The sequence below is a fragment of the Camelus bactrianus genome, chromosome 4, assembly GCF_048773025.1.
Source record: "Camelus bactrianus isolate YW-2024 breed Bactrian camel chromosome 4, ASM4877302v1, whole genome shotgun sequence".
Lineage (NCBI taxonomy): Eukaryota > Metazoa > Chordata > Mammalia > Artiodactyla > Camelidae > Camelus > Camelus bactrianus.
In genome coordinates, this window is record NC_133542.1 from 62,137,496 (window position 1) to 62,163,715 (window position 26,220).

The following is a 26,220-nucleotide window of genomic DNA, read 5'->3' on the forward strand; positions in this document are numbered from 1 at the left end:
GCAATTCAAATCCAGGCATCTTGGCTTCTGGGATCATGCTCTTGACCTTCATGCTATAGACACACAGATTAGAGGAGGTGACATCTCAGTTAGTTTTGGGAGAGGAAATATGATCTGTCCTCTAGACACATGGGAGAGGAGACCAGATGAAAAGCAGGGGCAAAGACATGAATGAATCGATGGGATGTATTTGGGGAACCATAAACAATGTGATGCGGCTGGAATGTAGAGAGAGGGGCAGCGCTGGTTGGAGATGAGGCTTGAAATGTTGTGAGGGACTGGATTCCATCAGATTGAGGTGCTGTATTTGTTTGGATGCCTCTGTGTCAAAGAAGTAGAAAAGTATGACTGTAACTGGCTTAATCTATAAAGACATGAAGTGTTGCTTATATCACAAAGCCCAGAGATAGGGAGAGCTTCAGAGGTGTTCAATTCAGCAGCTCAACTGTGTTATCAGGCCCCAGGTTTCCCTCTCTCCACTCTGCTAAGCTCAGCACTGGCTTAACTCTCTCAAGTTGACTTGCTTCATGGCCTCAAAAAGGCAGAACATTTTCAGGCTTCCTGGCCAGACGTGGCAAAGTCCAAGATCAGATAGTAACCATCACTTACAGTGTCTCCTTAAGAGCAAGGGCACCTTTTTGGGCCCACCTTCCCACCCCCACTATGTCTCACTGGCCAGGACTGAGGTTCACATACCGACCTTGACCAAACAGCAAGTAGAATCCATCATACTGGTTTAGACAAATCCTTATCAGCTTTTAGAAAGGGATGGGGCTCACCCTTCCCTGAATCACAGGGTAGACATTTGTACCAAATCCAGGTTTATGAGCAAAGAAAGGGGGGCTGAATATCAAACATGCAGCCTGTGTTTCGGAGAGCAAAACAGCCTTTTTCCTGAAGGTGATGGTGGGGATGGGGGACAAAGCAAGACATTCATGGTTAACATACAACCAAACTAATGTTTAGAAGCAATCTTTTATGCATATGTCCATTGCCCTTTACCTCTCTAGCCTTCACTCATGCCCCTCCCCCCTTCTCCCTCACTCATTCCCTCTCACCCTCTTACCCTCCTCCCTTCCTTCCTTCTTTCCACTTTTCTTCTATTGATCACAAATGTTTTGAGGTTTATAGTTTGTTCAATATTATCCTTAGTGCTGGAATTGCAGTCATGAGCAAGACACACACAATTCCTTCCTGCATTTTCTAGGACCATGAGTCCTTGGCTCCCCTCAATTCACCCTATTCCTCCTCTTCTGCCTGAAACCTTTTATGAATACTTCAGCCCCCAGTGAACTCTCTCTTCTATCAAGAGTTTTCACTATCCCTGAGGCTGCTGGCCAATTCATGTGGAACCTAGTGTGAGAAAATGGGAAGCTGCCCCGTGGGAGATTCTGGACATTAAAAGCATCTTGGAACTAGACAGCATCTGTTTATTTCCCTCACCCCCAACCCAAAACCCTCTCTCCTCCTTTCATTCTCTTTTAAATTCTCTGATAATGATTATTGGTTTTTTGGTAGCCAAAGGGAAAAATTAATAAATTCCTCAGCTGCACAGCTTTCTGGAAATCTAATAATGACCTTTGACTGTTAGCACTGGGATGAAGGATGAAGACAATAAAACAGAGACAACCTGGAGTCAGGGCGTGGATTAAACCTGTCTACTCACAAGTGTTGTTCAGTAAGATCAGGAAATTGAGCCTTTGAGAAAGGCAGAAGGATCTCACCTCCAGGTGGGAAGGTTACGGGGCAGGAAGAGGGTACATGAGAGTAGTGAGTGATCCAGGACCTCTGCAGACTAGAGGATTCATGTGTCACCTTCACCTGCAAAGGCTTCTCGTCACCCCACCCCCTACCTCCGTACCTGAAATTGGGACCACAGGCTTCAGTTATCCTGAGTGACTGGTCACAAGTATGCATTTTGCCAAAAAATGAGATTGCCCTTTAATTTCAAGAGGGGAAAAAGGAGGACAAAGTTCTCCAACATGTATAAAGCCAATACAGAATATGGGAACAGAGAGGAATGATGCGTCTTTAGTAATCACAGACTAATTGTTGCTATTTCTTTGAGGGAGACGCTATGTGATGTGATCTTGGAAGGCAGAGGGTGAACTCTAAAGGGACTTTGGAGTCAGACAGTTCTGGATTTGATTCATTGCACCATTTTCTGCCAGCTGTGTGGTGTTGGGAAGTCGCTTAACTTCTGGGGGATGTAGTTTCTCATCGTGTGATTCATATTCTCTGTTCACTCTGCCTCCATGGGCTGTTTGAGGAACAATGGGATAATGAACGTGGGAAATCTCATGGAGACGTCTGAGTTAAGTTGATGAGGTTGTTACTCCTTCTGGGAAGATACTTCTCACTTCCCAAAGGGACCACGTAACAGAGCTCATGGAGTAATTAACATGTAAACAACTTTGATTTTCCATCTCAATTACTTTCTCTCTCTCATTTGCCTCTGTGTATCCCAGAGCTCTAGACTCTCTTCTTAAAAAAGGGAGGGTGGGCTCCATCTTCTTGTTACTCTTGAAGATACCCCAAAAGAGACATTTGGTCCAAATCTAGCCAGCAGAGAAACAGACTCATTCTCAAAGAGCAAAACTTTGATTCAGGCAGTGTTTTTATATTCCTGGTCAGACCAAAGAATCTTTTCCTATGAACCACTGGAGAGTAAGATGCCAATCAGATTGCCCATTACTTTGAACACTGTAGTGGTATTGTCTACAAACAAAAACAGCCTCATACATAACAACAATATAAGCATCAAAATCAGGAAATTAACACTGTTGCATTACTACCATAGAATCCCCAAGTCCTATTCAAGTCTTGCCAAATGTCCCAAAATGGACTTTAGGGGAAAGGATCCAGGTCAGAATAATGTGCTGCCTTTATCTGTCATTTCTTTAAGTTGTCTTCAGTCTAGAACGTGTCCTCATTTTTTTCTAATCTTTCATAATCTTGAAACTTCTGAATATCATCTCCTCTCAATTTGGGTTTGTCTGTCTCTTCATGATCGGAGTCAGATAATGCATCTTTAGAAAATATTATCACAGAAGTCGTGTTTCTTTGTCAGGGCATCCTATCAAGTGACACATGATTTTGACTTGTCCCATTTAGGGTGATCCTTTATTCATTCAATTCAGGTGTTGTCTGCCAATCTTCTCTTCTAAAGTAATGCTATTCCCTCTATAATTATTGTCTTCTGTGGGGAGGTAATTTGAAACTGTGTAAATATCTCTTTCCTCATCAAACTTGGCAATGTATCCACTTATTAATGCATATTAGTATTGAACAGTGGTTTCCTATGTTATTGACTAGGTTATATGTCACTATCATTATTTGATTCTCAGATTGTACCAGATTTGGCCAGTGAAAGCTTCTTCAAGCTGGCTCCTGTGTCCTTTAACATGTCCCCAACATTCTGACTTAAGATGTTTTATTTTCCTTGTCCTAGCCCTGGAATCAGCCATTTCTTCAAAGAAGTGGGACTCCATTTAGTGGAAGTGGTATGTAGAAGCCAAAATCTAGACACTAGGTATGCTCACTGCTATTGTGTGTTGGGGTGAGGGGAGGGGGCAGGCGTTGCTGGTCCCAGGCCCTTTATCTTCAGTAGACAGAGTTAAACTTCAGCTTGTGTGTGTGTGTGTGTGTGTGTGTGTGTGTGTGTGTGTGTGTGAGAGAGAGAGAGAGAGAGAGAGACAGAGACAGAGACAGAGAGAGACACAGGGAGAGACGAGAGAAAGGTATTTTGGTTTCTTTTGGTATTAAAACAATCGCATTTGATTAGCATGTCTCAAAATACATTCCAGTAGAGTGTTAATAAATACTCTGTGAAAAAAGAGATCTAAGGTCAACTGAGTCTGGCAAACATTGGATTTCTCTGAGTTTGAATACGCTCCTGTACTTGGTGATCATCTAAAAAGGCCACGTAGTACATAGCATCTATTTATGTCAGTCCTGGTCTAGAATTATTTGTTGGTTCTCAGTGATATTAACTGGTGTATGTACATATGTATATGTGTGTGTGTGTGTGTGTGTGTGTGTGTGTGTGTATATGTTTTCCTTGAGTTCTTTACAACATATTTATCATCACTTATTCAAAGTATACTAGAGAAATACTAATTCTCTCCCTCTCTCTCTCCCTCTCACCCTCATTCATAGAATGCTAATATCTTCTTGTCCTCTAGAGGAGGAAGAGATGATGAACTGAGACTGTTACCAGAACCTGTGCAGGTGCTGGAGCCTAGCAGAGCCGGGTGCAGGTCATGTGATGCCCAGTTCCAGAATGTGCTCATATCCAAGTGGGCCAATCTAGGAGGAGGAAGGATGATGCCTACCCTCACAGCTTCTGGGTCGATAGAGTGAGGGATCCAGAACACTTACTGCTTAGTGATCAAAGGCACTGACTCTGGAATCAGACAGATTTGAGTTTGGATCTTGATTTTCCCTGTGAGAAGGATGTGAGGCTTTAGGTACCCTATAGTACCTATTCTATAATGCCTTTGTGAGGATTAGAAGTGTGCAAGAAACACACTTAGTCCACAGCCTCGCATATGGTAAATGCTCAATTAATGGCAGGATTTTCTTCTTTCTTCTTTGTTTGGTTCCAGCACCAGCTGGGAGTTTGGGTGGTCTCTCAGGGAGGTCTATAAGAGAACATGCACGGCAGTCAGGAATGGAGGCGACAGCTCTAGGAGAAGGGTCCTAGATTCCCCATCTGGGCGCTAGTGGCATTTGGAGCTATTTGGTTTTTTGCTGTGAGGGGCTGTGCTGTGTACTTAGGATGTTTAGTAACATCCATGGCCTCCACCCACTAGAAGCCAGTTGCATCTTCCCATCTGCGGCAGCCAAAATTGTTTCCAGACATCGCCAAATGTCCTGGGTGGTGGGGAAAGGGGGCAAAGGTGTCCCTGGTTAGGAACCACTGGGCTAAAGGAACCTATCTACCAGAAAGCTGTAAAGTGGCTAGGAAACGCCAAAAACAGTTTTTTTTCCATTAAATAAATGTGGCTGTTCATTGATGGAGAGCAAAAGTGGATTGACAGGAGGAACATGATTAAGAGAGGATAATTATTGCTTTTTAAAATTTTCATTATTTATTTTTAATAAGAGATATGGTTGGCCATGTTTAATACTGGATGCAAACTGGCCAATACTGGAAGATTGTCATGGTGGTTATTGTTTTCACTTGGTAAGCATCCCTTTCCACCTTATTCTGATAACATCACCTAGTTTTCTTTCTCCTTCTCTTTTCCTTTACTTTCCAGAATTACCTCTTTCTCACTTCACATGGCGTTGGGGGGAGAGAAAGGGACAGCTATATAAGCCCGCTGCCATCCTGGCCACAGCACATGCCAGACTCGATCAATTACAGTGCCTGATCCTCTTCAGTAATAATCGTCCCAGCAAAGGGCAGAGGCATCAGGCTGAGCCAGCACAAATCCTTCTCTGGGATTTTATACAACACACGGAGGAAAGGAGACATTCTTTGTTTCCTTTATGTTCAAGATGTAAAAATATGTCTCCAAAGCTCTTGCTGCCCACATCCCATACTTTATGGAGGATGTGGAAATACTGTGGTCAACACAGAGACAGGAGATAAGAGAAGGAGGGTGTGAGGGAGAGAGAGACAGAGAGAGAGACAGAGAGAGAGAGAGAGAGAGAGAGAGAGAGAGAGAGAGAGAGAGTCCCGTTTATCCATGTTTTCCATGAATGAACCTATCTCTATCATAAGAACCACCGGGTTCTCATTTATAATGAAGCTCGTTAAGGTTGGTTGTTGTCACCAACTACGAAGACAGTCTGGTTTCTATTGCAAAGATGCAGGAAAGGGAGGGTATGATCAATAACGTGAGGTCTCTCAATAAGTCAGAGTGCGTGGCCTCCAGAGCCCAGGCAGAAGAATTTGCCTTAGACGGGAGCGGGTCATACCCCACAGGTCAGTGGAAGAGGAGGAAGGTACAGATGAAGCCCAGTTGTCTACATGGTGGCAGAAGCTCAGGGAGGTACCACAGATTCTGTCAGCGGCGATGTGTAAGTGTGCATCACCAGCAACTTATATACTATCCCATTTTCCTCTCTTCTACTAAAAAGAAAGCATTCCAAAATTCAAGTGAAGGCTACTATTTTAGTTATCACTTTGAACCCACAGTATTAAAAAAAAAAACCCTCTCAGAGAAAAAATATTTTCAAACTTGAGTTATTTGACTGTTACTAGTATTATTATCTTTGCAACTTATCTAAACTCTGGGTTGAGACCTTGCACTTTAAAATACTACAATCCAGGATAATGTGAGTAATCTGTCTATTTTTGGTGTTACATTTCTTGCAACTTAGCCAAAAACTTACCTGGATAAAACCTGTAGGCAGGGCTACATGTAGTTGAGAGCTACTGCATTGATTGAAATAACAATAAGATGTAAGCATTTCATTAAATGTCTATAACTGCACGCTCTGTTTTTAACTGCCTTTTAGTTTATTTTTGATCCTGGTGAGGATTTGACAACAGAACTTGAGAGCTGAATGAATAGTCCAACCTTCACCATCACTGGATGGAGGATTATAGATGGAGAACTGTCCGACTACTTACTTTTGACCCACTGCAGACATCACTAATGGATTCTGGTTTTCATTCTTATTGCACTCACATCTAGCCTCAGAATCCGTCTCAACATCATCCTGCAGAAAGTATAAGACTGGCCTGAAAGATGTGACTTATTGCCTACTGGTGATTGCTTTAAAAGCCCTTGAGGGCTTTGTTCCTGTTCATTTCCTAGTGAAGAAGCAGCAGCTCCCAGGTTCTGGCCAGGCTAGGGAGGACCCTGGAGCAGCCTTGAGTATCTGGTGCTCCATTTCAGCATCCTTGTTCTCCCATTAAGTAGAGGTGAGATGTGATGAGAGTCTCAGGCTGTGAGGCCTCGGGCTTTTATCTCTGGTGATGACACGGGCAGTGTGACATGCAGAGTAATGAACTGCCCTCTTTGCAGAAATGAATAAGTTGTGGTCGGTGATGCAATGATCAATTTGCTCCATCACGTTAAGCTGCCCATTCATCATCCACACCTGCTGTCAGGAGCCCAGGGCTGCTGATATTGGCCTCAAGCCTCTGCCTCCCCAAGGCTCAAGGCTGCTTTTGATTACAACCTCCAATGAGGGGCCCAGTTCCTGCTCAGCCACTGGTGATTCTGGAAGAAGGGACATCTGTGCTGACCTGGACCGTGGAGATGCAGCCCAATGAAAAGCAAAGGGCCCCTTGACAGGGACCCAGATGGCCTGTTCCACTGCCCCGGAGTGTGATGGTGGGCAAGCCCCGTGACATCTCTGTGCCTCAGCTTCTAGGTTCTAAAAGGATGGGATGGAGGAGTTTACCTCTCAGGTCTCTCCTCCTCCTCCAACCCAGTAGGTCCTCCACAAATATCTGTTCCTGGCAGGACAGTCTGTGATTTTAACTCTCCCATTCATTGAGGCAAATAACATTAACTGCTGATTGCTTGGCATCAGTGAATCCGTACATTGACTTTTCACAGCTGAACAGAAGGTACAATGATCATGTTTTATTGATGAGGAAACTGAGATCCAGCAACGGTAAGTGAGGTGCCCAAAACCACAGAGAGGCTGTGTCAGAGTCAGAATTGAATCTAAATGTGCTTGACTCCAAAACCCTTGCCCTTTCTACTAGGAATCGTTCTGGCTACAGAGCAAGCTATTGAGACACTCTAACCAAGCCAATTTCCTGAGTGTTCTGCAGGTAGCAGGTGCTGCTAGGGCCCGATGCCTGCTGAGAGGAAGGCAGGGAGGCCCAGAGGAGCCCATGATGAGACAGTAATTTTTGCATCTGCAGTTTCCAGTTTGAATTTTCAAGCCCCTGGTTAGGACTGGCATTATGGAGTCCAGGGTGTTGGCCAACAAGAATGTTGAGAGGATTTTCAGCATCCTCTGGGGTAGCTGCTCCCCAGGGGATAGAGCCATTCCCTGGGTATCCATGGAGGATTGGTTCCAAGACCTCCAGGATACCAAAATCCAAGCATTCTCAAGTCCCTTATATAAAATGGTGCAGTATTTGCATATAACCTTTGCACATCCTCTTGTATACTTTAAAACATCCCCGGATTACTTATAATACCTGATACAATGTAAAATGGTATATAAATAGTTGGAAATACAATGTAAATACTATGTAAGTAGTTGCCCCACACAGCACATTCAAATTTGCTTTTTGAAACTTTATGGAATTTTCTTTTCAAATATTTGTTTGTTTGTTTTTTGGGTCTTTTCGAACATTTTTGATCTGTGGTTGGCAGAACCCACTGCTGGCAGAACTCACTGATGTGGAACCCATGGATGCAGGATGAACAGACTGTACCTTTACTGTTATTTTTCCTTAACAAAAAGGTTTGGTGTCCTGTATTGAGCATGTGCTGAGTGCCAGACCCCATGCTAGGCTCTCAGTACTGTGCAATTGATCCTCCATCATTTAGGCCTTATAACTACCTGACAAGGTTAGTTGTTCAGTTTTGAATAGGGAAACTGGAAGCTCAGAGAAGACAAGATGTTTGCCAATGGTCATTGAGCTCATTAATGGCAGAGGCCCCATCAATCATCGGTCGGTATTTCCAGCAATTCCAGGGGAGTGGAACCGGCCATGAAATGGGCTCAGAGTCAGAGCCCCCTGTGCTAATCCACTCTTGACCAGCCCACTGTGTGAGCCTGGACAGGCCACATTTCCTCTCACGTGCGTGACTGAGGGCCTGATAGAGGTAGAAAAAGTACCAGCTTTGGATCTGTATGGGCAGGGATTTGAATCCCCATCTGCTCTATGCTCTAACTGGTGTGGTCCCAGGCAAATTGCTTCACCTTTCTCAGCCTCATTTTTTCCCTCCATAGAATGGGCCAGTGTTACGTATCCCATGGGGCTGGAGAGAGAGTTACAGACTTTGGCATTTAATTTTTTTCCCAGTCTATTCTGCACCAGGTGCTATTGCTGTGGATATGATGCTGAGCAAGAAAAACCTTCTCCCATCCCAGCTCACGCAGGATTCAGTGTAAATGGAAACCTTCATGAGAAATTACAGTCCACTGTGACCCACGCTGTGGTGCAGAAGGTCAAAGGCCTCTTCCAGAGTGGTTGATCTAGGACATCTCAACCCTTACTGCGCCTTCCCACCAACTGGGAACTTTTAAAAAATGCCACTGCCTCAGTGTCAGACCAGCTGGAATTCTTGAAGGTAGGGTCTATGGTATTTATTTTTTTAATGTTTTATGTTAGTATAATATCAGACTTCCAGAACAGTTGTAAGAAGAAGTAAAAACTCTTGCCAGTTCTATTTAACATTGTACTGGAGGTTCTAGTTAGAGAAGTTAGGCAAGAAAAAAAAAAGACATCCAGATTAATTAAAATATCTCTACTTGCAGATGACAGGATTTTACATATAGAAAATCCTAAGGAATACACACACACACACACACACACACACACACACACACACACACACACACACACATGTAGCACTAGTAAATGAGCTCAGCAAAGAGGAGATATTTATACTGAGGCCTAAAAAATGAAGAGGAATTGGAAACTGGTGATGGTGGTCGTGGGGGCGGGGAGTAGATGTTCTGTGTTCAGAACAGACCTGGAGACAACCAAGCACAGAAGATGTCTAGACATGAACCGAGGCCAGCTGGCTGGGCACAGAGTGCAATTCAGGAGCAAGGCTGGAGGTTTAGGCGGGGCCACACAAGGAGTTTGGGCTTCTTATAAGGGCAAGGAGAGATTATGCAATGAGTTTAATCAGAGGAACAACATAACTGAATTTTTGTATTAAAATGATACTCTTTTGAAGACCATGTGGGACATTGACATGAGGGTGTCAAAAGCCAGATGCAGCAGCCCTGAGTCACAGTAGCACTATGCAAGGTGAGTGTCAGATGCTGTGGACATGCACAGAGAAAGAGATTCTACACTGAGCTTGCAGGATCAGAAAAGGCTTCCTGGAGGAGGCGGCATTTACTGAGCCATGTTGATGAGTAGAAGACAGCCAGATGAAGGGGCAGGAGGAACAAGAGGCACGGTGAACTAAAAGCACTCAAGAAGGTTAGAGCTTCTAGGAGGGATTGTGGGGATGTGACAGGAGAGAGAAGCAGGGCTAGACGCCCAGGGCTGTGTGTCACAATGAGAAGTTTGGGCTCTATCTTCCTGGCAACAGGCAAGGGGAGCAAAGGAGGCGTCTAAATCAGGTTTACAACCTCGAGGCATCCACTACAGCTGCATGCAGAGGATGACTCTGAGGGTAGGGGTTAGGGAGGCAGGAAGAAAGTCTAAGAGGCCGGTTTGCCAGCGTTGTGGAGGAAATATGTGCACGGTGTGGGCACAGACCGGTGCTCCTGCTGTGTAAGCGATCATCCTAACTCACAGCTCAGGGAGGATGGCCAGGCAGACCCATCCAGGTCTTTACAAGCTTTAATTGGGGTCTTTCCTGCAAAACTCCGGGAGGAGGGGTTAAAAGAAGAAAAGCCCTTCCTATGCAGAAGAGAGGGAGGAAAACAACCTGTCGGCTGTGGACGAGGAGAGAGAACGAGCAAGGGGCTCGCTCTGGTGCAGAATGAAGACAAATGGGCAGTGAGTTCCGGAGAATACATCCTTTCTCTGGAACACTTGCCTCTCCATCAGGGCCCCACACAGGCCTGTCAGGCGGGAACAGTGCTTTTGTGCCTGTGCCGGCTGCGCTCCCGTTGCCATGGCGATGGGGCCATAAGTCACGTCTGCTGCTGCTGCACAGAGGCGCTGTGATTTATGCCTGCCCGGCTGGGATTATAAACTTTTTTTTAATGTGCAAAATCCGTCACAGCAAGGGAAGGAGGGGTGTGGCCGGCTCATATTGGAGGTGTGGGTTGCGGTCAGGTCAGACCTCCCTGCGATGCTCCTTCTGGCCCTGTAGCTGGGCGGCTGGACCCTTGCAGCCCAGCTGGGCTCTGCAGAGCTCTCTGGACCAGAGAACGGTACCAGAAGCCTGAGGCCGATGCTTACTCCTGAGGCCAGAGCACTGCTGTAATCCTGAGACCAAATCTTCCCCCTGTCTCCCCAGGGTTAGTCTATGCATTCCAGCTTGTCTATTCCTGCTTCAATTTCTGGCTTAACAACTTGCACTGTTTATACCCCAGTCCCTCTAGAACTGGGTCTTCATAAGAGGCTGGGGTATACATCAAGTTATTATTTGAAATTCCTTAGCCTTGATTTTCTCATCTTGTTCAAGGTGCTAATAGCACTTCATCTACTGAAATTCTGGTTGGATAATTCTTTTTTTTGTTGTTGTTATGTTTTTTACTGAAGTGTAGTTGATTTACAATGTTAGTTTCAGATATACAGCAAAGCAATTCAGTTACATATATATATATACCCATACACAAATATACATATATATATTTTCAGATTATTGTCCATTATATGTTATTACAAGGAATTGAATATAGCTCCCTGTGCTATATAGTAGGGCCTTGTTGTTTATCTATTTTATATATAGTAGTGTGTATCTGTTATTAGAGGGGTGGTCCTGAACATCATAGGGTGTTTGGCAACATCCCTGCCTCTACCCACTAGATGCCAGTAGCACCTTCCCAGTTGTGCCATTGAAAATGTTTACAGAGATTGCCAAACGTCCCCTGGAGGGCAAAATCATCCCCTTTAAAGCCCATTTTACAGATGAGGCTTTTCCTTTTGACTTCACTTTAATGGGCAACCAGAATTGCTCTTTGAAGACCAGGTCCTTCTGGGCCACGTGGAACCATGGACTTCTGTGACTGTTTCCTGTCATGCCTTCCAGATGCTGTGTTCACCCCTCTGGACCAGGCGCCCTCCCAGCTGACTCAATCATCCCCCAGCACCTGTGTGAGTCGTGTGCAAACCCAGATCCATGTCACACACCTGCTTAGGCTGTTCCAATTCAACACAGTTAAGTCATTTCTGTTGTATGTAGAAGGATAGTGGCAGGGCTGAAAGGTACCCTAGAAGGGAGGATGGTGAGTGATATGCCACGGAGCCATCCCTCTGCCCCAGGAACTCTGTACCCAGGAGGCCCTTGAGGCATCTGGCATGCCTTGTAAGGACTGACTGGGGTGCCTGTGCATATTTCCTTCCAAACCATTCTCTTCCATGTTCTTATTCTTCTTTTTTCACTTTACTTTCCACTCCCGCTTTATGTGATAAAACATACATAGCATAAAAGTTACTACCTTAACCATTTTTAAGCATACCGATCAGTGACATTAGGTACATTTATGTTGTTGTACAACCATCACCACCATCTCCAGAACTTTCCATTGTGCAAATCTGAAACTCTGTACCCAATAAATAATAACACCTCTCTGCCCACCCCGCCCCTGGCAGCCTCCAATCCTACTTCCTGTCTCTAAGATTTCTGACTAAGTGCCTCACAGAGGTAGAATTATACAGCATGTGTCTTTTTGTGATTGGCTTATTTTCCTTAGCATAATGCCCTCCAGGTTCACCCATGTGGAATGAATGGATGGATGTAAGATTCATGCATGTGTCAGAATCCCCTTCATGTCTAAGACCAAATAATATCCCACTGTAGGTCTATCCCATGTTTTGTTTGTCTTTTCAGCCCTGGATGGACACTGGGCTGCTTCCACACTTTAGTTATTGTGAATGATGCTGCTATGTGTCTCTTACTCTTTTTCGAAGCATTTTGGGGCCACTTCCAATGACTCAATCCTCATGCACATGCTGAGTACTTACTGAATGCAAAGGACTAAGAAGGAAAAGTGGAGATTACAATGGGCCTGAATCATCATCCCTTCTGCTGGACAAGAGTTTAAAAAGAGCCTAATGAGAAGTTCCTGCAGTGGATTAAGTCTGGGCTAAACAGTTATAATATTATTTTAACAATAATAGCCACTCTTTTTGTGCCAAAGACATCATACACATCAACTCACTTAATTCGCAATAGCAATCGTACAGGGTAGGTGCAGTTATCTCTTTTTTGCAAATGTGGACATGGAGGCAGAGGGAGGTCTAGTAACTTGCCCACCCTCCCCAGACGGTGAGTGGCAGAGATGGGCTTTGAGCACTAGTGCAGACCCTGCTAACCACTGGGCTGTGCTGAGCTTAAGACTTTCAAAAGGCTGGGAGGCTATGAAGTTTTCCTCTCTCACTACTGTTTCTCCTTGCTACTTCCTTTCCCTCTTCTGCCAGTTAGGCGATCTTACAGTTCTACTCAGCCAGGATTTGTTCCCTCTCTGGAATATTCCGACGTGCCCATCCTATCCCAAACCTGCACCCTTCATAAAGGCACTGTGTCTTCTGCAGGGTCAGGGAATAGAATGTGGAGCTCAGTGGGCAGGTGGACTGACTAACAAGTCAGCAGGATAGAGGCCAGCTTCCCCCTCTTCCCAAAGAACACATGCGTGCTTTGAAAGAGCTCTAGCCCCTCTTCCTGCCCACCCCTCTGGAATCAAATCCCTCTTTCTCTGATGTTTGGTTTAACGTGTGTAGCCTCTGAGCCTCACTGGGTTAACATGGTATGACTTCAAGTGGGTCTCAAGGAGTGTTGGTCCTGAGCCTGCATCTAGTTAAAGAGTGCTGGGGAGATGGTAGTGTGCAGCCTTCGCTTTCCAAAAATTCATGACTTTCATTAATATATTAATGTCTTTGGAAAAGCCTCCACCAAGGAAATCAATATAGCAACTTCCTTTATCACAGGATTTCTTACACCTTTCAAATTAGGGAACCCTCCTTTTCAATTTTGTTATATCCATGAACACTGTGAGGCAGGAAGTTTTGATAGGGCTATTTGATACTAAGGATATTTCTATGTAAGGGGATTGGGTGATGCTCAGACACAGTGTAAAGATATCTGTTGAATATCTGTTGAGCAATTTATTGGTAATATCAAAATATCCTCAAGACTGTGCCAACATAGTCACATCTAACTGGGACATCCAAATGTTCTGTACCCCTTCTCTGAGCTGCTTACTTGCCTAGAACCAGGAATGCAAAGATGGTTAAGATTCAGTTCTTCACTTCCAGGAACACACAGATTACCAGCTGAGGGCAGAGCGGGGTGCCCTTCTATAATCAACCATAACGCAAGGACAGTGTGCTGTCCTGTAATTAAGGAGGAGATATTCTAGCAGAACGAACACAGCAATGAGGGGGCTCTGATTCTGGTGATGGAAGGAGAGCATATTCCTGAAAGGCTGCTCAGAGGAAGTGACATTTCTGCAAGACTGCGATGGAAGAGTAGTGAGGACATAGGGGACATTGTGAGTATTAAGACAGTTCAGAGGGACAGCACTGGCAAAGGCAAGGAGATGGGAGAGTGTATTTTGCATTTTGAAGGAAAGGCCAGTGGTGACATAGTGGGAAATGAGACCCTGGAGGGCAGGGTGGCCAGAATCTGAAGTGCTAATGCGCCCCAGGGGAAATGCTCTGGATTTTTACTCTTGAGGCTGTGCGGTACAGGTGGTGGGGCTCCGGATGGTTCTAGCAGAAGAGAGACACGGCTCGATCTGTGTAGGGGTTGGACTGGGATGTGCAAGGGGATGTGGTCGGGGGGAGCAGTGGGTCTCTCCAGGAGGATCTGATTCTGGGTGTGTCAGGGAAGACAGAGAGGTGGGGACGTCTGAAGATATTTCGGAGGTGGGATGGAAGGGCCTGGAGTAGATGACGGATCTCTTCTATCTGCCCCTCCACCTCCACCCTCAGCTCATCCTTGCCCAGCCTTCTTCCTTAGAAGCCTGGCTTTGGCGGCCAGCAGAAGGTCAGACAGGAGGTGGCTGAGTGAGGCTAGGATGCTCATTCCTCTGGCTTCTTTCCTATGTCCCTTGACTAAAGGTTACCACTCCTGTCAGGTGGCACTTTCCATGGAACTCTCTCTCCATGTTCTGGTAGCCTCACCCTCACGTGGACCCACTGACGCTAGCCACAGTGTACTGAATATCTCTTTTCTAGAACTCCCTCCTCAACTTTGTACATAGCCCCTATGAAACTTTCTCCCTTGAGCAGACCATCTGCTTCTTGCTGGGAGCCTCTTTGATACTAGTTTCCTTAGTTAGTGAGAAGAAAAGGAATTAAGCCTAATCAACTAAGCCAGATCAATTCATGACTCACTGAAATATCCAATCATCTCTCTGACCAGACTGCACAGTGTGTGTGTGTGTGTGTGTGTGTGTGTGTGTGTGTGTGTTTGTTGGGTACAAGGGGGACTGGCATTTCTCTAGTAGAGAAAGATACACTAAAAAACGGGTGGTCCTACCTAGCCCCAGTGAGCGGGCCTTAGAAGGCAAAATGATAGCTCATCTTAGCTTATCTCAATGATCACCGCCTGGAGATAATGACTGCAGAGCCTAAAGCCTGGGCTGCTTAGGTGAGACCAGATGAGGGATTTCTAAGGGAACACAGAGCTCACATCCGGAGGCTAGGAGATACCTACAGGCAGGTGGACTGTATTAACTTAGAACCATCATGTGATGGCAGGGGGATTGAAAAAAAAAATGACTCAGAAGGTCACATCCAGTTTGTGAGCTTATAATTGTTTAAACATGTCTTTAAAACTCTAAAATGCAGTTCAAGGCCCCTGTGATACGAGTGGTTTGTTTACAGCTTAAATTAGTGTTCCATTTTTAATGTATTACAAGTGACAATGACAGTGCCAGACAGTATCTAGGAAGCACCTACACAGAAGCCTCAACTTTGCCTCAAGCCAGAAATCTATTTCAGGAAGCTTACTGGCACCAAGATAAGATTATCCAAATATACCCCCTGAGATAACAGATAGATGGATACAAAACGGTTAGATGGAGTAAGACAGCTCCATTTCCAACTCATCTTCAGTATCTCCATCCACATGACTATCTTTCTCCTGTATCTCAGAGGCCAAAAATCTCTCTTCATTTTACAGTGGAACACAATCCACAAGTCATCAGATGCAAAAACAGAGGACCTCTAAATCCCACCAGGTTCACAGATGGCCAATACCTGACCTTCTGTCACTAGCTCTCATCCCATGCTGAAGACAGGCATCAGGAGTTGATCATAACAATCTTCCCAGCTGTGTCAGTCTATAGCCTCAGAAATCTTCCCAGCTTAATATCCTAGGTAGCCCCAACTCATTTATCTGAGTTGGCACATGAGATGTCTGCTATCTGCCAGCTCTGATTTAGTCCAGCCTCTAAGGCAGATGGATAAACAGAAGCCCAGAGAGGATTCTGAAGACATGGGTTGGAGATGTTCAGCTCATTCATGGTCCTCCCACTTTCTTCCATGACTGTGTTTGTACTTTGTGATCCTGTCCCCTAATCAAAAGTGACTAATCCAGTGGTCAGCTCCTAACCCTTGTCACGCCAGGAAGATGCCTTCTCTAGAATTCTTCAAACTGCAGCTCAAGGAAGGGAAGCATTCACTCTTTGGTGGTAAGAGCACAGTAGTCTTGGAAACGCATGGTTATCACAACCCTTATCATGGGGTGGGAGTGGGGAGGAAGTAGCTGGGCAGGAGGAGAGGATGAAGCCATCCTGGAAGGATTCAGAGGGGAAAGACAGAATCCTGATGTCATGTAATTCCCTTCCCTCCCCTCAGCCCTGTGGCTAAGCTGATCTTTCACTCTTCCCATGGCAGCCTTCCGGTAAAGTTGTCATTAAGCTAAGCTGAATTGGGTTTCTCTGTCCTGAAACCAGAAACAACCTGAATAATAAAGAGCAGAAAGTGTTCCCATGTAGCAAGAGGGGAAGCCACAGTCGCATGACGGATGGAGCAGAGGTCTTGAGATCAGAAGCCTTGTGTTCAAATTCCAACTCATCCTCTTACCAGCTGTGCTACTTAAGGTCTTAGAATGTCAGATTCCTCATCTGTGAAATGCGGGTGGGGGTGGATAAAAATAGCCTTGACCTTGGAAGACGACTGCAAGGATCACATATGAGATGCTATGTAAAGGCCTCCGCCCAGTCAGGTATCCCCAAAATGCTGCTTATCGCTGTCTTCAAAGTGGAGTCAGGACTGAAACCCAGGTATCTTGACCCCTAGCCCAGTGTGCCTGCCAAAAAAAATCATACTTTCATGTCTCTCCCTCCCTTCTCTCTCTCTCTTTTTTCATCCAAAGATCTGCAGTCCCATTTCAACATCAGAAGTCCCATTTGAAAAGTGTTTAACTTCTAATGCAGATATAACAAGTCATTTCTCAGTTTCACTGTATCTGCAAAGCCTTCTATAATTCAACATCAAATATTTATTATTACATTTATTAAAGTTTTAATAATTTAGCATCCCTTGCATGTAAGAGAGAAGCTTAGCTAACTGGTTCCCCTTTATCCAACCTGGGTCACTTCAATATTTATATTCCAAAGCCTCCATTTGAGTTTCATTTAGCGGAGGCTGTGTCGTGGGCCTCCCGCCCAAGCTCACAGTTGGTGCGTGCTACAGCCTCCCCAGTGGCAAAGACTAACAAAAATCTGGTGCCGAATGGTGTTTGAAGAGATTTACCGAGCCTGGGCAGAAACTCATCCTAATAGACTTCACTTTTATTATGATCGCTAAAGTAAAATGGGGGAAAAATATATATCTTCCAGGCTTGCTGGCTGAATGACAGGCAGTGAGGCTGCGAAGTGATGTGGGAAGAGAGCAGATCCGTTTGGTGGGGGGTGTGGAGTTCTTCATACTAATGCATCTCAGAACGGCTTCATTCTTCTAAAAGAAGAGAGGGCAAATGCCAGTGCCCAAATTCCATTCCCCTCAACACACACACACATCAACAATGGCCAGCATTCACCGAGCACTCACCAAACAGCTTGAGTTCAAAGCCTGATTCTGCCTCTCACCACCTGTAACGTGCTGGGCAGCAGATTTAAACTTCCTGTGCCTCAGCGTTCTCCTCTGTAAACAGAAGCAACCCTATCATTGAGTTGTCGTGAGGAATCAGAACTGACATCTGTGAAGTAAATGCTCAGCACATGTTTGTCATGATTATCTATGACTACGGGGCTGAGAGTTTAAATGTGTTATCGCATTCAATTCACAAAGACATCCAAAGATACAACAGCGATTGCATTCCCATTTACAGACAGGAAACTGAGGCTCGGAAAGTTTAAACACACGTTGCCCAAGGTCTGCTGCTAAGTGGCGGAGACAGGATTTGAACTCAGGAGGTTTGACTCCAAACTGTTTGGAGTTGGCCCCAAACTCCTCTCTTCTGTGTTTCAAGCAGGTAAGTGGGCCGCCTATTGAAGGCCTCTTGCCCTTTAGGAAAAGAACATCTGCGTGGGAAACTGGGGGAAACAAAACTCGGGGCGGAGACTGTCTAATGAGGGCTGAAGAAGCCCACCCCTGTCTCAGCATCTCCACTGGGAAGGGAAGTGTGCTTCGCAGTTGCCTACCATGCAAACACACGTACACACACACACTCGGAGTCACTCACTTAGAAAATCCAGTTGAGGTTGTAGGGAAGACAAAGGCAAGAAGTCTGAGTTTAACTCACGTCCCATAGGAGGGAGCATCTTGAGTATCAAACCATGCAAGGCCTCCATCAAGGGATTCCCCTGACCCAGGGCTCCGCTGCCCTGGGCCTTCTCACCCAGCTGTCCCAGTGTAACGCATCACCTGCACTGGCCGAGCCCCACTCCGGCCCACCCCACACATGCTGCTGTACCCCTGCTCTTACCCGCCCTTGCCTCTGCTGCTGATACCTAAAGTGATCAGGAGCAATGTACTGGTCCCTTCTGCGTACCGCTTCTGTGCCACAAACTACATCTTTTATCCCTTAGCCCAACTGCATCACATGGTGACTTCCTTATTTGTACTAAAATGCCTACCAAAACTTCTAAAACCTTCCCACCCACTGAATGCCAGTTACATGTGAGGTGCTGCACTCTCACTCTATAGACATTGCATAATCCTAACAACCACTGTCTGAAAGAAACACAACAATCTCTACCTTCCAGGTTGAGAAATGGAGGCTCAAAGAGGTGAACTGACTTGGCAGTTCAGGTAGCAAATTGTGATGCCAGGATTCATATCCATATTTGTAAGAGTCCAAGCCCACGCTCACTTTCCTACCCCCCTCCCCTTTTCTGGTCTTTATGTTTCCAGAGCCAACACAGTGTCCTTCACACAGGTGAGTATCCAGCGTGCTTTTGTTGAGGCTCTCCCTTTAAGATGGATGGCCCCACTTATCTGACTAGGGGCACTGCCTGGGCTAGAGTCAAATTCTGGAATCTGGAACCTTCACACAGGAGCATCTGCTACTTCAGTGTCATGCCTTGTCCATGAAGAGGAGGACTGGTTTTTGTTTGTTTGCTTGCTTTGCTGCCTACCCTGACTTCCCCCACAGGGAACTGCCCTACCTGCAATCTCAATCCACATGGTGAAGGTACCCCGACTCGTGCTGGTTTAAGGGTGGGTCAGTGACCTAGATCTGGCTAATTTCAGGCACTGATTTGGGACATTGACAAATGTCCCCAAACCAGCCCAACAGAAGCATCATAGCCTAGAGATGAGGAACGTGAAATCAGGAGGCAGATTCTCAGGATTCAAATCCTGATTCTGTCACTTCCTGGCTGTGTGACCTTGGGCAAATTATACAACCTCTCTGTGCCTCAGCTTTCTCATGCATTAAATATGACTAATAATGGGTGAAGATGAAATAAGCTCATTTCAGCAAAGTATCTGGGAAGGTGCCTTATAATGAGCTCTCACTGCTGTCACTCAGTGCCAGGACTTTGGTTTAAACCCTGGGGGAGAGGTCATCTCTATACTCTGGAAATGCTCCACTGAGGTTGTAAGCCTGGAGTTGTTGGTGCGTGTGTACCTGAAGAGGACGTTAACCCAGAGAAAAATAGACATGAGGGATGTAGAGAGACAGAAATACTGAGACCCAACAATACCGTGCAGCATACAAATCCTGCGGTGCCCAAAGCCACTGCCACCCTGGTGTTTCCAGGCCTTCCCATCCTTCGCTTACTGCTTAAGCAAGGGGAGCCTTCCCTTGTTTTGCCGCCTCGTGCTTTAATGGTCAATGTTAGCGGGCATTAGAATCACCTGAGGACTTGTTACACAAGCTTGCTGGGCTGATCTCCAAAATATTTGATTCAGGTCTTGAGTGGTGTGTGAGTTTCCTGTGGCCACTGTAATAAATCACCACAAGTGGGAGTGGCTTAAAACAGCTGGAAGTCTGAAATCAGTATCAGGAGGCCTGCACTCCCTGATGTGACTCTGGAGGGAGAAGCTGTTCTTTGCCTCTTCCAGCTTCTGGTGGCTGCTGGCATTCCTGGGCTGTGGTTGTGTTACCGCAGTCTCTAACCCATCTTCACATCTTCACATCTCCTTGGTGTGTGCTAAATTTCTCTCTGCTTCTCTCTTATAAGGGAATTTATAATCTTTTGGGCCCATCCAGATAATCCAGGATAATCAACATATTTTAAGACTCTCAATCCCATCTACAAAGACCCTTTTTTCCAAATAAGGTAACATTTACAAGTTCTAGGGATTGGGAACTGATACTTGTGAGGGTCTCTGTCAGTCAACAACAGGTGGAGTCTGAGATTTTGCCTTTCTAACAAGTTTCCAGGTAATGCTGACGCTATTGGTCTAGGGACCACACTTTGAGAATCAGTGACCTAGTGACTTCCTGCTAATACTGTGCAGTTTGGCTCAGAGGTCCTCCCTCCGTGAGGCATTTCCTTTAACTTCCAGGTGAGTTTAAGCACCTCCTCTCTTGTGTCCGCTCTCTGCCCTGAACTTTTCCTCTAACCTCTTCAACCGTCCCAAAGTACAACATCTTTCTGTTTGCAGTTCTGTCTCATTTAATAATGCATTGAGATCTTTGTCTTAACATTTCTAGATCTTTAATACTTAGCGTATATCTTTAATACTGGCATATAATAGGTGTTCAATAAATTCTTAGTCTTGGAAATGAAAGGCCAAAAGAACAAGGAACTCTTCTTAATTCTACTCGGAGCTAATTCAGTGTGAAAACTGTCACCAAGTGAGCGATGCTAGCTTGCATTCTGGTGTCCCATTATTCTTTCAACATTGTGCAGGAATTAACAGGATTTCATCATTTCATTTTCATTGATTTGAGATCACAGAAAAATCACTGAGGGGCTCCCAAAAGCTGGGCTTTGTATCTGATTATTATTCCAACTATAATAGCTATTCTTCCATGTCTCTTATAAGAAGAATCAGCTCTCAGTGAAATTGTGAAGAAAGCCCAGTGTGCAGCAATAAGCGTTGTTCGCCATGCTTCTGTCTCCATGAGTATCTTTTATTTTCACCTCTCAAGTCAATCTCTTGTTCCGTGCTCCTTGCTACACCATGAGATTTCTGCATGCAGAGGTGAGCCTTATTCATCTTTGTATTCCTACGGCCCCTGGCACAGTGCCTGGCACACAGGAGGGGCCCAGCCAAGATTTTCAGAATTGAAAGGGATCTGCATGCAATTTAACTAGAGCTTGCTCCTCCACCTTTGTAGCTGACATCATTAGTGCCCTGAATGCTAAAATTCTCATTCTCAGCAACTTTCTGCTGGAGCAGGCTGAAGAATGGAGATTGTCTAGGGGAGAGTTCTTTTCTTTGGCCCTTCAACCTTTGAGACTTGAAAGTCTTCCCTCCCGCCTTAAATTCCACACAGCCAAATCCTATACACAATTCAAGGTTAATTGCCAATGTTCTCTCTCCTGCAAATACTTTTCTAATTCCTGTGGTCAGGAATTTTTCCTTCTTTTTCCACCCCCAAGCACTGTACGTGTCCCATACATATGCCTCGTTGTTCATTCTGCAAATCTTCCCATATCCATAAGGCTGCTAGACCTACAGCACTGTACTAGATTTTATATATTCATTTAAGTCTTCCCTAAGCCCCATGACAAAGGGATGAGGGTGAACTCTCAATACTAAGACCCTATTGATTTTTAAGATGCATCATAAATTGGATGGAGCCTTTCAGCAAAAGAAAGAGAAAGGAATTAGGAAGAAAAAGAGAACACAAATATGCTATGCTATGCTACAATAACAACAAACATAACAGCTAATGCTTCAAGGGAGCTCACCACATGGCAAACTCAGTACTTTACAAGGTATTACATCATTTAAATCTCGCCACTCCCCTATGGCATTCTGTCCATGTTGTCCACAAGGGCAAACAGAGCTACAGAAAAGCTCACATGGGAAGCATGTGGTGGGGCTGGGATTTGAGCTCAGGCTGTGCAATTGGGCTCTATAACATAGGCTTTTAAAAAAAATAAACTACCTGACATAGTAAACTTTATGTTTAATCAGAATACGGCACACATAGAGGAAAGTGTGAAAATCATATCTGTACAGCTTGAAGCATTTTTACAAAGAATGAAAACCCCCATATCATCACCATCCAGATCAAGAAATCAAATATTATCAGCACACTGGTATGCTTCACTTGAATCGTTGGCCCCCTCTGCCACCCAACATCTTCTAACATCAGAGATTAGTTTTTACTGGTTTTGATCTTTATTTAAACGCACATGTTCATTTGCGTCTTCCACAATTCAATCGTATATTTCTGAAATTCGTAAGTGGTGATGTGTGTGGTGGTTGTGTTCATTAATATTCAGCATTAATAGCATCCCACTGTTCTGTTTTATTTATCTACTTACTCTATTTATTCACAGTTTTGTTACTGCTGGGCATCTGGATTTTTTTTCCTATAGCTTTTTGGCAGTCCAAATGAACACTACCATTAGTACTCTTGAATGCAGTATTTGCAGCACATAGACATATTTCTGTTAGGTATTTTACTAGGAGTGGAATTAGGAGTCGGGTTATAGGACATGTAGATGCTCAACTTTAGTAGATACTGCCCAACAGATTTACATAGTGGTCATACTAATTTATACCCCCCCTATAAAAGTACAGGAGTTCCATATCCTCACCAACATTTGTTACCAAAAAATGTTTTAAATTTAGACACCCAGGTGGGTAGAGCCCATACTTTTGACTCTAGGTTCTTCTGCCTCCCCTAGTGTGAGATTCCATACTTTCACAGTAATCTGTCACAAACAAACAAAATGTGAACGGGGAAAGTACCTTTAAACTTCCTTCCCAATTCTACTGGAGCGCTTATCTTTTCCTTCCTGACTCTGCTCTTCTTTTCATCTCTCAGTTGTGATTCTATGACATATTATTGGCTATCTATAATTATGATCTATTATTTATTAATTTCTAACATATCATCAGACCCAGACTTACTAATTCTTTAAACGTCCGTGATACGCTTGCCTGGGCAATGTCATGTCAAACAAGGTTTATTAGTGCAGCTTGGAAAACTCCATGTACGTAGCACAGGTTCTTTTGAATGATGACAACTGTAATATTTTATCCACCCTTGCAGGTGAAACCAATGGGCATGTGACAGGGAGGATGAAGGTAAGACTTACAAAGCCTGCCTGCAATTGCTCCAAGCCTAGACAGAGACGTGTGGGCACCCCAAGCAGGACAGTAATTTAATGCCCTAATCAAACCAAAATTCTTCAAACATTTGAAATTTGGATATTCTTCAAAGGTTTGAGAAGGAAGACTCATAGCTGCAGGATTCCATCCCCTCTCCCATCCTGAGCAACTCTGCTCTGGTCTCAACTCGGTGAAGACACACCCTCCATGTAACCAGGCACAGAATTCTTAGTGGTTCAGAAGCATCTAATTGTTATTGGATCATGCCCTCTGAAGGTCTCATCCCTTTCAACTTACTAGAGTATTTCTTTCAACTACCTACAATATTCTCCCTGAAATGAAATAAATTTGAGTACTATACTTTTCTCAGTTTTGTTTTAACATTTCCAAAGACGTTTTAAAGTCCCTGAAGGTTGATATTCTGGTCTCCTCCTTGTCTAGCCTGCTGTTTAACATAATAATTCACACTGAAGCAAAAAAGGCAACTAATTATCCGACAGATCATGGTCGTTCTCAGCAGTATGACATAGTACACACCTTCCCGCCTCTGCCTTCTCCATCATCACCAGTTTCTACATGAACTACATTGTAGTGGGAATTTAATGCACTTAAAATTGGTAACACTGTACCTTTGGGAGTATATCGTGTACCAGGATTCACACATATGACTTAATCATTATAACAGTTATTGGGAGGTGTTTCAATGCAATAGTTAAGAACATGGATTCTGGGGCTGGAGAGATTGTGTAAGTGAAGTTATCACCTTTATGCCTCAGATTTGTTTTAATTTGTAAAATAAAAATAATAGCACGACTTTATGGGGTTGATATAAGGATGGAACGAGATAACACTAGCAAAGTGTTTGGCACATAGGAAATGAGCAATGGATACGAGTTATCATTATCATTATACTCTGTGAGGAAGGCACTGTTATCGTCCCCATTTGCAAAGAAATGGAAAGTTAGCAAGTTGAATTTGGCCAGGATTAAAGAGCTCATCCATGGCGGAGACGGGACTGTAATTCAGACCTGTTCAGCTCCAGAGGGAGTGTTATCACCAGCCAGTCTGACATCTATAGCTTCACTGAAATCACAAATTCAGCGTCAACAGTACAGAACTCTGAGGAAAGCTGGTGGAGACCTTTTTGCAGTTGATTTGAGGAAAAGTCATAGGGTCTCTTGGAGAAGAGCCCTTAGACCAGATGGCCTTTCCTCCATCTTTAACATATGCAATGCAGAAAAACCTCAGCACGTGCTTTGCTAAAGTCTTCCTGACTCCAACCCCATTAAAAACGGAAATAGTGGCAACCTCTCATGAATCAGCTTGTGTGTGCATGAACCCATCTTAGTTCCTAGCAATCACCACTTCATTTCCTAAGTGCTATCCCTTTAATTTTCTGTTCTTTTTTAAAATTGCCTCTTTGGAGAAATATCAATAAAAAAATCATATTATGTTCATCCTTCCATGAAAAGTTGAGAAGGGGAGAATAAATCAATTGTAAAGCAGGAGACTCGGGTTTTAGGAGCTCACTACTAAGATTCCATGGACATATGATAGCATCTTGATTCACAATGACCTGAAGACAGCTGTGCAGGGGTAAAGTAACAGTCACTGGATACCCTGGGGGCCGTGTCTCCAAGTTCCAGCTCAGGAGCCAATAAACTGTCCACAAGTCAATTCCAAAAGTAAAATCAGAGTCCATTTGTTGTAACATTTAAATTCTAGAATCCTTCCCCTAATCAAATTGGGAGGGGAAAAAATACTCCACTAGAAAGCTCCATAATAGTGCTAGGATCAGATCTAAGGTCACTGGTATAATTAAATCAATAAACATCTAGTAGATGTCCAATATGTACTGGGAACTGGGGATTAAAGAGCTAAATAACTCATTTTCTTTGACCTTGAGAGATTCGCCACATAATAGGACAGAATGATATGTAAGCAACTAATTACAACACTGTAGGGTAAGTCTATAATGAAGTTAACTATAAGGTGTAAAATGTTTAAGAAAAGGTGTAGTCTCCATCCTTTCATGAGTAAAGAACAAATTAATTTGACCTGGACATTTAGAACCTATGGATTAGCCCAAAGTCTGTTCCCAGTACCAGAGTCAAGACAGAAAGCACCTCACTCTCCAATCTTTTACCTTCATAACTCTCCAATATACTGTAAGTATGATCTTTTATTAGATAAGATCGTGGAAGATCCCAGGATGAGCCGGATAACGTGTTAACCTCTCTCATATTTTATATAAACCCAAAAGGAAAGTAACAATGTTGAAATATAAAAGCACCGAGGCCCACCACGGAGGTCACTTTCAGGAGTGCGGGGCACAGCATGTTGGACAGTGTTTTCTTACACATCTACTAGGCAGCTGCCTCCTTCAATGACATGGAAAGTACTTTTCCACAGGTGTTCCTGTGACCCTGAAACAGAGGGGCTTCCTGTGCTCCAAGAAGTCCTTGGTACAGGATGCTGGAGAAGACTTCCCTACCTGACATCTGCAGGGTCTTCCGTGACGAGCACGTCGGTCTTGCAGCTGGCCAGGGGGTTGATGGACAGCTCCACGGGCGGAACCACAAAGCTTTTGCTGACAGGAAGCCAGAGTCCTTGGCCCAAGCTGAAAGTAGACCTGCAATGTAAGAGTTTCCATTGGGGGAACTCCCGGGGAAGCAGAGAGAAACAGAAAAAGGGGGCCCCTCCTCCCATCCCTTCTAGGACCCTTTCTCACTCCCCCAACCAACTGAGTCCTCTGCATTCTCCAAGGCACAATTTGGGCCAATGCTGCCCAGACTTGG

General features: G+C 44.5%; 1 protein-coding gene across 4 annotated transcripts in view; it reads right to left on the minus strand.

Moving 5' to 3' along the window:
• The window catches only part of ASTN2 (astrotactin 2), an 800,009-nt gene that overhangs the window by 388,623 nt on the left and 385,166 nt on the right, over nt 1–26,220 (minus strand). For 3 of the 4 annotated variants that reach the window (XM_074362105.1, XM_074362106.1, XM_074362103.1), the window contains one exon: nt 25,917–26,054. In XM_074362105.1, the coding sequence (XP_074218206.1) occupies nt 25,917–26,054 (138 nt within the window). The remainder of the gene's footprint in view (nt 1–25,916; nt 26,055–26,220) is intronic. The other variant, XM_074362104.1, reaches the window with a different exon arrangement.